This window comes from Oryzias latipes, chromosome 7 (assembly GCF_053564925.1).
Source record: "Oryzias latipes strain Hd-rR chromosome 7, Olatipes_Hd-rR_3.1".
Taxonomy (NCBI): domain Eukaryota; kingdom Metazoa; phylum Chordata; class Actinopteri; order Beloniformes; family Adrianichthyidae; genus Oryzias; species Oryzias latipes.
Window position 1 is genome coordinate 21716458 of NC_136243.1, and position 12009 is coordinate 21728466.

The window sequence follows — 12009 nt, forward strand, 5'->3', positions numbered from 1 at the left end:
GCAAAGTGGAATTTGTGACATCAGTGATCTGAAAGGTGTCATGTATAAAGACTATTACAAAGAAAAAACAGAAAAGAACAAGCAGAAAAAGAGGCAGATAGAGGGATATTACTACTCTGAAAAAAACATTTAAAAAGCTGAATATTTGGAATATGTCAAAAAAGACAAATCTTTAAAATGAGAATTTTTTTAAAGAAAACAAAACAAAACAATTTCTTAATTGTACTGTTCTGATGTCTAGATAATCTAAAACTCACCTACAAAATAAAATCCATACTTGTGGAAGACCTAATTTCTTTACATTGTGTTTTATATAGTGATCGTCTAAAGTTTGTTCACATTTGACAAAGTAAATGTTAATTAATATCTAAATGTATTTGCTGCATCAAAATTGTATTCCACCTGCATTCAAATACATATTTTTTCATTTGAATTTATTAAGACAATGATAGCCTTTTAGCCACAAGGCAAAAAATATGTGAATGTCAAAATGCTGCCTTTAATTAGCCCGTTTTAGAAAAGATGCCAGCTGGAGGATGGTGAGTAATTTCTCTATGACAACTGGTTCCGTTTTTAAGTCCACATTACTCAGAGCAAGAAGTCTACCATCCTCTGATTTTAATTGCCTCAAAGTTGGGAATAAAATCAGTTTTTGACAAAAGTACTTTTGCTAAAGGGAATGCAAATTTTTTTTAGTAAACAACTTTTTCTATCGTTCAGATCACCTTTTTCTTTTTTATTTGATTGGTTAAAGATTTTTTTCAATATTCAAACCCAAAAAATTTGGCCAATATTAACTCTGGCCTTTGAATTTATTTCCAGCTATGAAATAAAAAAATCACTTCTGTTTGGGTTTTTCTGTAGATGCTGAATTAAGGTAATTTTGGATCTAAAAGGGTTTAAAGAATATTTTCGTCAAGGGGTTAAGAATTTGCAATGTAAAAATGTGATTTTTTAAGAACACATACTCAAAGAATGGGTACAAATGCCACTGGTCTTTCTCATCTAGTAGATTTAAACTTAAATATTAATATTTTATAAAAACTATGGAGATAAGTCAAAGTAATAGGACACTTCCTGTTAAGTAACTTCAAAAGTTTTTTCCTGTAAAGGGAAGCAGCTCCCAGAATGCTTTTCTTATAATCGGTAAAATAATAATAAACATACTTATATAAAAAGAGAACATTAAAAAGTGCATCTTTCCTAAGTTTACTGTCACTTCAGGCATTGCCATAAATGTGTTACATTATTCAGCCATAGCTTGAGTCTCACTGGCAGCAATCTGATTGTGTCTTCAGCACTGCTGCTTAGGAGAGATAAAGCAACACAGAGATTGAGTGAACGAGGGGAAGAAGCACTTGTTTTTGTGCTGTGTCAGGCCCTAGGCCAGTATACTGTTTGGGAGCTGCAACATTTTGGTAAAGAAAGAAACATCCTTGAGTTGTGTTTACATTTGATGCATCGCCTCAAGCCTGTTCCACGGCTGGGCAGCTGGGCTCAGAGATGCTCACATTAACTGTGCTGCCTAATAAACGAGATCACACTTAGCTGCTCTGACACGAAGCAGGGATAATGAGGGGATGGATATAAAAGTTAAATGTCTTTGCAGCCACTATAGTTTTTGTGTCATCAATTTAAAAAAAGTGAAACAATTGTGATTTGTGTTGTGCTTTCCTGGCATACTGAAAGATGAGGAGAGTGTCTTACTGTGAGCTCCAGAGCTTCGTTGAACAGGCCGTTGCGCTTGCTGTGAAGGAAGGCACTCGAGCTTTCGGTCTTTGTCAGTCTTATCCTGGCCAAACGTGCTTTCTGCAAATGAAAGATGTAGAAAGATGAAAAAATAGAGTTAGTAATAGCTTCTGCCACATCCTTTACCTAAATGACTGGGTAGCCTACTTGATTCCAGTTTCAGTGTGCTCGATATCTTAGATGTGGTTTCATAGATCGTATCAGGAATGGGGCGCTAAAGCATTCACTCTGATCTTAGGTGATAAATTCATTCTGATCTCCAGATATACTTATGAATGATAGATGGATGGAGACTGTGAAATAACACATTCCTGAGGCTAAAAGATGAGTTGAAGCAGCAGGTAAATCCTGCATAAATCCATCAGCTAAGGTTCATTATGCAATTTGCATAATTTAAAAGACCAAATTCATAACCTGTGGCAGTTTGTTTGGGCTTTTTTTTGTTTAAAAAAAATCCCAAGAGGTTATTAACACATGGTTAATTATTAGAAAAGTTCATTATGGTGATAAAAGTATCTCTTGTCTTAAATTGTAAAAGTTGGTGTTTTGAGCCACTCACCAGCAGAGACATTGCAAGACAAAAATGGAGAGACACCAGAGTCATGATTTTTGCTATTCAGAAAGAACCACAGAAACATGTCTGACTGGACATCAACACATATTTATAGTAATGTTGTATGACAATGCTGGTCTGTTTAAAGCTATCATTCACATTGGCAGCTGAAACCACAGGTTAGTTTCATCTGAAAGTCACTTTTTAAAGACATACCATTTTCTAATCATAGTGTTGCTGCAAAGTCTGTTTTCTGTCACTTCAGTTTCTCTATGTTTAAATTGATTTTTTCTTCTTTTCTTTTGTTCTTTTGTAAAAGCCTTTCCATGGGTCTTTTAATTATGATGCAGTTTTCAGTCAAAAAAAAAAACAAAAAACCTGTGTCGTTTTCTATGACATAGTTTCTGCACAGCAGTTTAGAAATTTTCTTCTGAGTTGCTGGTGGGCTGGTGGTGGTGGTAAGCCTGACCTTAACCTCCCATGATTTCATTGTTTACACTCTCTCCAGCCCTTCCGAACCCCAGTCTAACATTATTGGTCCAACAAAAATGGCAAGCAATGTTGAAGCTATCCAGCTGTACAGTTTTGAGTCAGATGCCAGCTTGGACGAGGAAAATAAAGACTGACATGGATCTATTGGTCTGCAAGTGAATGCAGTCCATGGGGCGGAGTGGGGAGCTTGTAGCCCCCCACCTGTTGCACCTACCTCACCACTATAGACTTTTTACAATTGCATTTTTTTGTGTGTGCTCCTGATTCCAAACGATTTGAATAAAGAAATGCTCAAAAATGCAATTTTCCTCTTAATTTTCTTTCTACATGTCCTTCATCATAAAAAAGGTCACAAGAACATTTTAAAAACCCAAAAAAAAAACACAATTTCCATTGGAGTAGGTCTTTAAAGAAACTAGTAGAACAAATAATTCAAGCCACATAAATAATAGGAGTCTGATTAGAGCAAGGCATAAGTGCCACTTAGGGGAGTTAGCAGATATTGTGTATGAATATTTGCTTATTTCCATTTGCCCATGCATCTAAACCCCATCTCCATTGCCAAATTTCCATACATCTACATACAAACCATAACCTATGAAGTAGCATCAGGAATTCCTGCATCAGTAAAAATATGGTAATACATGATAATTCAAGCTCTGCCCCTTCCTGGGGTTTTATTTAACATATGGAAATGTCGCTGACCTGCAGATAGCCCATGCTGTAATTTAGTGGTCTAAAGTGAGAAAGGGCGGAATAACAGGACTGCAAACAAAAACTAGCACCTATAGCAGCTTCATTGAAATTGTTGGCATTGGACTGTTTTGTCATATCATCATCTCACCTCCCCTCTTGCTCCCCTTGACAAGTCTTCTTCAGTCTTTCTGTGCTTTCACACTATGTAGATTTGTGCCGGTGCAGCTCTCCCACAGGCCTTGAGAAAAACAACTCTATGCGGTGTAAACATGAGCCTGGAACTGGAGCATTGCAGAGATGGGTAAGGGGGTCGGGCTGTTAAGGACATATCACGATGAACGGTATATGCCTTTACAGATGCTTGTTTGTGGATTATTGCTACTATTGCACCTGCACTTGTGTTAGAGGGGCACCACCGTAATCCCCAAAAATTAGACGTGAGTCTCCATTGTTACGTTCTCACACAGATTCTTAGAAAAAAAGCACATAGATCAGCAGACTATGTAGCCAAATAGAAATGTCTTCCTTTCAAACTTTAAGTAAAGCTAGTGTAACGCATAAAAGATTGCTACACCATATTTACAAATACATGCCTCCGTACAGTTTAAATGGAGATATTACCCTAGCTCTTTGATCGTATATGCTCATCTAATGAAGGTAACTGCTTATCGATGTCAAAATTATTGCGAATGTTAAAGTACTTTGGGGTGCCCTCCACAGACCCAGGCACCCCAAAAACCCACGGTACCTGTGCACTTAACCCCTGTATGTGACTAAGGCATAAAGAACATGTTGGACTCTGGATTCTGGATATATACTGTTATATAACCTAAAACTGTACGGGCAAGAAGCATTTCTAAGATAAATTCAACAACTACTATGTGGAGTGTCAGGTTGTCAGTCATCAATTCTGCAAATTATCCCACTTAAAAATGCAAAGGAGGTCTGATGTTCATCATAAGTGCACTTCAACTGTGACAGAGAATGTAAAAAACAAAGAGAATGACATTTCATAATTTTTAAAGACTTCTTTTATTTCTCTTACTACTGAAATATACCTATGATACACATTAATGACCTCTCTCCTCTTTTTAAGTAGGAGAAATTGCAGAATCGCTGACTGACAAATGCTTTATTTTTTAAAATTCTTTAGCTTTTTGTCCTCCCTGTACATGAAGACATTGTGTGAAAATGGCAGAACTTCATATGGAATCTGGCAACCGTAAAAATTTGGATCTGGTGAAACCAAGAAAGACTCTTTGTAATAAGTAGAAGCTTCTGTCATCAGAAAAATAATATTCTCTTGTTTTCTTTTGTTTTGTATGACTTGATAATCTCAGTATGATTATTAATTAAATTCTCGTGAACATTTGAGAAGGTAAACCAACAGAAGAGAAAAAGTATCTAATGTTTGGTAGTTCAAGCTACAGTTTCAACCTGGTTCTTTGTATTCTGAGAAAAGAGGGTTCCATATTTGCAGGTTTTCTGTAAACTGATGAGCCACTACCCCATTTTTTGCAACCAGAATCTGGACTTTCTGACAAAAGCAGACTGGGGAGAAAACTTCAAGCACAAAATGTCTGACCACTGTGGCCCTTTCAGTGTTATTTTCATCCCTCCCCCTGATACCTATCTCATTCCCCAGAGAGCCATGTAATCACAAAGTGGTTCTGCAATTGTATCAGCATGGACAGACGAGCTACCCAGAGGACTGTAAGGACAGCAGAAAGAATCATCACATTCTTTATTCCCTCTTCTATGGACATTTATGCACAAAGCCTTTGTGGGGCCAGCAGCACTGAAGAAGATCCAACACATCCTCTTCCTTCTGCCATGTATTATAAGGCTTCACTCTACAAAGACTTATCCCACAAAGATGGAAAGCAGTTTCCTCCCGCAGGCGTTTATTTAAAATAAAAGACAATCTGGCACACTGAAAATGAAACTACCCAGTTTGCTCTTTTCAAAACATTCATCCTTATTAGCAGTGTAAAATACCCTCTCCAGTATAATTTCACTTTGTATATGTACCTATCCATGCTGTGGCACTGCCTGCCTCTTGTACTGCAGATGAAAAACAGAACATTTTCTACTCAGCTACAGAGTACACACCTCTAATTCTTTTGTAGTGCGTACTGTACTTAGCAGGACCTGCCGTGTACACCTTATTTTCTTTTTTGTACATCTTTTGCACATTTCTTTGCATTTTTGAAGCACCATAACTGTTTAGTATTTTGTATCTGAAACAGACATATTTGAATTTGTGTGTATACTTGGTCCATTAATTGCTAAGCTTGCATTAACAAACTCAATTGGCCACGCTCTGCACAGACTTTGACAATTTCATTTGGTGTGCAGATTTCTGTGCTTTTTGAAATGGGAACTGAAAAGAAGCTTCCCTCTCTTGACTCTGAAGTTTTATGTTCCATCCAGATTTGCACATTGCCTCAAGCAAATGCTACAAATATTAATAGAGAAGGGATGATGTAAGGTCTTTTACTGAGAATACATTGAAAAAAATACCTTTTGTTTAACTTTTTATTCTTGATTTTATGTACTGAGCTTCAGTCTATAGTTCTCCTGATTAAGCTTTTTTTTTTTGTACTAGCCAATATCTTACTTTGACTTATGTCATATTGAAATTGAAAAGTGGAAATTAGATATTTTAAATGCCACGTTCCATCAAAAAGAACGGTAGTCAGATTTTTTTGGGTGGATTTAGCAAAAGCTACAAGCTTTGTGAAATATTAGTGTTGCTCCATGTAAAAAGACTGAAATCACATTTCACTGTGATTCAGCCCTCTGGGAACGCCATGGATCTCTTGTTAATGCCTTTTTAGCAGTGAATATGAGAAATGATTTTTTTTTTCTAAAAAGTGAAAAATGTTCTTTTGCTTCTTTCTTTTTCACCCAGAGGGCCATGTCAGTTTCTGTGTTTGATTGGTGTCAGCTGGTGGGCAGTGCACCAGCTGGGCAGCAAGTAAACAACCTTGTGTTACAGTTCATGAGCAATAGACTGAGTGTGTGGAGAGGCGGCACCACACCAACTGAAACAGACCCGGAACAGAAATGTGAAATGTATTTAAATTTGTTTTTTTATGCTACCTCCTACTATCAAAGATGACCTGAAATTGACTTCAGAGGTCAGCATTTCCTTATGGCATGTTTTCTTGCTGTTAACACCTTTAAGGAAAACTGTATTTTGATTGGTTCATGCAGCCATGATGCTCTACAAGATCAGGAAAAGCCCTCCAAAAGAAGTGCCTTAACGTGTACAGTGATGTACTGTGCTATGATATAAAATTGATATTTTTCAAATGTCCAACAAAGAAAACTGCACACAGGTGCGTCAGCCATTCAGAATAGTAGTGTTTACTGATGCTGTATGAGTTAGACCACATGTTTGAGTGTATACTATGATGTCAAAAGTATTTGCTCATCTGCCTTCACATGCATATGAATTTAACTGACATCTCATTCATAATTCATTGCTTTCCCAAACCTTCCACATGGTTTAGGATTTAATGGGAATGACAGGGAAGAAGCCCATTTGTGAGGACAGCCACTGATGAAGGACAAGAGGGCCTTCCTTGTAGTTGTTCCTCTGATTTATTCCAAAGGTTTTATATCAAGTTTAATTCAGAAATCTGTGCACCCAAGTCAAGTTAATTCACATCAAACATACCCATATCTGTGTAGACCCTGATTTAAGCACTGGTAAGCAGTCTTGCTAGAGCAGGAAGAGATGATCTCTACAAAGTCCCAAAACCTTTTGTACACTAAAATATGGACAGTTCTTTTTACTGGTGCTAAAAGGTCAAGCCTGGCTCCTGAAAATAACCCCACACCTTATTCCGCCCTTTACCAAACTTCCCACTATGCAGACAGACAAGAATAGTTCTCCTAGCCAGAACCAAACATGTCCATCGGACTGCTTGACAGAGAATCATGGTATATCTCTCCAGGGAACATGTCTCTACTCCAATGGAGTCCAGGGGTAGCACGGTTCACTGGATTCATTTGGTGATGATTTGGATGCAGCTGCTCTGCCATAAAAACCCATGTCTAAGAGCTCAGTACGCACTGTTCATAAGATAATCTGAAGGCCAGATGAAGTTTGGAGGTCTGTAGTGATGGACTTAGCAGGAAGTTGGATATTCTCTGCAGACTATGTACCTCAGCATCCAGTGACCTGCTCTGTTAGTTTATGTGGCCTACCTCTTTGTGGCTGAGTTACTTTTATTCCCAAATGCTTCTACCTTCTTCTAATTCCATTGACAACTGATTGTAAAATATTTAGTAGCACAGAAATTGCGTGACTGGATTTTTTGCACAGCTGCCACTCTATCACTGAGCTCACTGGGAGCGCCTCGTTCTTTCAAAAATGTTTTCAAAAGCACTACAAGCCAAAAAATGCACGACTTTATACATCTTTGGCCATGAAAATTGTAAGAACATACATTTTAAAATGTAGTGGATCAAACAATAAAATACAATATTTATAATTAAAATCCAGTTTTATGTTTTGGGATTTAGCTTTTTGAAACCTTATCTTTAGAATTTCCCATTTTTCATATTTATACAGATTTTGCTGCCAACAAATCCTAATATTACAAAAAAAAGTCCCTTTTCACTAAACCTCTATGTCACATTCCTTTGTGCACATACAGAACATTCTGTTAAAGTACATTTTTGCATTTATGAAAAGAAAGAAATGAAATAAAACACATCTGGCACTCCTGCTTGAGTTACAGCAGGAGCTAGACCGCAGGTTATGGATCTGAGGAGAAAAGTGGACCAATTTTAGCAATGAGAGCATCAGGCGCTGCCTCAGGTCTGTCTTGGAACCACACAAGTGAAAGAAAAAGACCATCTGATGGGAGAGTACACTTCTGCAGCCGCACATAAATAACCATGGAGGAGTTTCATTTTGTTTGGCACCTGCCAGTCTTCTTAAGAGCTGACTTTATTCTGAAAGACTGTTGTGCTGCGAGGAAATAAGTCAAACCACTTGCTTTGGGGGTGTTGCAGTTCGATAACACACATACACACAAAAGGAAAAAAGAGATAGTGAGACAAATAACAGTAGTTCTGGGGGGAAATGAGGAGAAACCTGGAAAAATGGACTGTTTGAAAATCTTCCTTGGAGGAAGACAGCAAGGTTTGAACAAAAGCAAAATTGATTCTGAGAAACTGAGTCCCCTTTTACTCTTGCCTTACACATACATGCAGTGAACACACTAACCTCACACTAAAACTGTTGGGGAATAAAAAATGTGCAGGGAGCGTAAATCAACTAGTCTTGATTGATAAATGTAGACCTCTCACTTCCAGCACTTGTGAGTTTAAGCCCCTTTTCTTGTTGTTTCTTTTGACCCTATTCTCAGTGGAGAACCCCATCAACATCCCTCCTCTTCCCTTTTCCATCCAACTTCTAGCAACAATCAGGACACAACTTTATCGATTGCTTAAAAGGACAAAGCCCACTCTGCCAAAGGTCATCTCTGCTTTTTTCACTTCTTTTTTGTAAATAAGAGAGGGCAAAACATTGCATTTACTATAGACCTGCAACCAGATATTTTTTGTTGTTGATAATTCTTAGGCAGTTGCTCTTATATTCAGAGCAGGACTCAGTATAAAGAGCATGCTTCCCCCAACACGGCAGCAATGGATCTCCCAGATATTGCTTGTAAAAATGACAAAAATAATGCTAATGAGACAACAATCAGTTATTATTGCAGACATTTATGCTTCGTCATTTTCTTAGTGGGTCTTTACTTGTTATCAAGGAGCATTTTATCAACGTTGCACCAGCAGATTTGCATATCAAGATGAGAAGCGTTCAGATTTAATGAGTTAATTTGTATTATATAGGCCTAATCTGATTTGAGATCATTTTAAAACCTTCATTTATTAGGTATTATCTCTCCAGTAGGAATATATATCTAGATTTACAAAAAGGAGAAATGAATTAAGTTAATGTCACTCTTTGCTCAATATAAGAATAAACCAAGCCATGCCCTCTGTATTAACTGTTATGTGCAAGAACACAAGTCAGTGACTGTGCAAAAGAAGTCTGTTGCAGTTGCACAGTGCCTGGATACATATTATACACTTGACCACTGATCCAGGTTTCTACGGTGGGAGATTACTATTTAAAAGTTAATCTTACCTTAATTCCTGCCCCCTCTCTTTTAATCATCTTTAGTTACTTCCCCTTTGTTATTCTGTTCAAATCTTTAAATGTTTGCATCTTTCAAATATGCAATCAAACCTTCCTGAGGATAACATTAACTTTATGCAAATAATCTTCATGGAGCAACTTAAGTTTCTTCAGTTCACTTTAAAGTAAAGACAGTGTTAGTGTTGGAGTTCAAAGCTGCCTTGGTGCAAACTACAGGAGGGCTGAGGAAGAAGAAGTATCAACTTCTTTGCTGTTTTTCCTTCTTCCTGCAAGCAGCAACTGGTGGCATCCTCATGTATCTTTCCTCTGTGCACTGATATAGATCAGGGGCTGTCTTTCCACCACCACCACCCAGATGGATGGCTAATTGTAACGGGAGCCCAGCACACAGCTAAAAATTAGACCTGAATGAAGATGGATGTGGATAGGGGTGGGGTGGGGGTAGAAAAGGAGGATAGGCTTGTGTGATGAGTGGAAAATCAAAACAGTCATAGGACAAAGATGGAGGAAAATGTAAGAAAATACAAGGCGACTGATGCCACATCTCTTCCTTTAAAAAGTCCCTTTTTACGTACTTCTGCCTCATCAGCACTCCTCTGCATGAGGCAATCTAAAAAGACTAGCCTATTTTACCCTCAGTTAAACATGGCCTAAGAAATAACCGCAGGAAAAATGGATCTTGTGTAAAACACAACCAATATAAAGGCTGAGCAAACAACATTTTGTTGGGGTAAATGGCCAGTGACAGTTGCAAATGGTTGGTTTAATGACACAGAAGGTCATATGTCCCTTAGGTTGGTAAACATTTCATAGCACTGCTTATTCTGCTGTGGTTGAACTGAAGTAACCCAATCAAGCAGTATGTCGCTAAATTTCAACACACCAATTAATTCAGGACTCCAGTTACTTTAGCATCACCTTAATTGGCAAAATTACACTACAGAAGTTATATAATTGGAAACAAATTCAAACATAAAGGGGCAAAAACTGTCATGCTTAAGCACATCTGGGTTTAAAGGCATATTAAAATCTCAGAAGTCTTTATATGATAGTCTTTATGTCAAATTTCAAGACTTTTTTTTGACCACATTTAGGTTAATGTATGTATGTATGTTTGGGGCATAACCCACCCCATAATCATGTGACAGTTGTTCAGAAGCTGGAAAATGTGTCTGCATTCTGCATCCAGCATACCCTCGATCTATGTCTCAGAGGCCAAATCCGCCCTAATTAATGAGTCAAACACGGTTATAAAAAGGTGGGTTAAATACAGTTGATAGATTTTATGCAGAAGCTAAATGGCAATGACGAAACACCAATCTGACAATTAATTTGGTAAAAATGCATAAACAGAGATTACTCAAGTGAACCAGAAATCTGTAATGAATGACCATACTGTAAATTGATAAAATGATCTGTTTATCATCATTACTGAAGCTCCTAGTTGCCCTTTCTGGGTAATGAACTGTGATTTTAGAAAAAAAAAAGCAACCAAAAAAATAAAACCCTAATGATATACAATTTAGATACGTGCGACATAGATGTCCAAAACAGGCTAAACAATACCTTTACAAATGCATCACCATCCTGAGCACTTGGGGCCTTATTGGGCATCAATACTGAGAGCATGAAACTGTTCAGATAGAATATTATCATGACAGCAATGACAAGGTGTTTTAGTCATGGCGCTGTGAAAGTAGAAAAGCAATCCATTGGATATACTGGTGTCAGAGCAAATCACTGAATCCAATGGAGACAAACCAAAGAGACAGTCAACTTGTTGAAAGGAATATTTCACTAATGAGGACAACCTTGAGAAGGTTCAGAGGTGAATTGGTCAGGACGAAGAAATGAGTCTGACACTGGCTAATGTTTGGGACACCAAACCGCACTGCGGCCCAGAGAACACACAGGAAGGTGGGGCATATCAAGGTCAAGAATTAGCGAACAGAAGTAATGCGGACACACAAGCACACACTGATGTACACAGATCCAGATGGGAATTCTCACTTAGAGGATTCACACAAGCAGCCAGACATACACCTTCCTTCAAGCCGGCACCTCATCTGGGCGACAGCTATTTTTGGAAAGAACAAAGCATTAGGACACACATTGTGCCTCCAGCTTTACCCCTCTTAGCGCTCTCCTTGTACCCTCGGCTCAGTCCTTCCCTCTGGCTTACCTTTGCACCACCCTTCTCCTCCTTTTTTTCATACCACCATAGATTCTTTTTAACTTAATTTGATGTCAAGGAACTTTCCAATCCTCTTTGAATCCCTCTTTCCCTCACAGTCTTGGCTGTGTTACAACAGAGTCAAACTTGGCTGGCAAGGTC

The 12009-nt window shown here is 38.0% G+C and overlaps 1 protein-coding gene across 2 annotated transcripts in view; it reads right to left on the reverse strand.

Moving 5' to 3' along the window:
• The window catches only part of kcnd3 (potassium voltage-gated channel, Shal-related subfamily, member 3), a 134342-nt gene that overhangs the window by 8242 nt on the left and 114091 nt on the right, over positions 1-12009 (reverse strand). For both annotated transcript variants that reach the window (XM_011477174.4, XM_011477172.4), the window contains exon 4: positions 1708-1809. In XM_011477174.4, coding sequence (XP_011475476.1) covers positions 1708-1809 — 102 coding nt within the window. The remainder of the gene's footprint in view (positions 1-1707; positions 1810-12009) is intronic.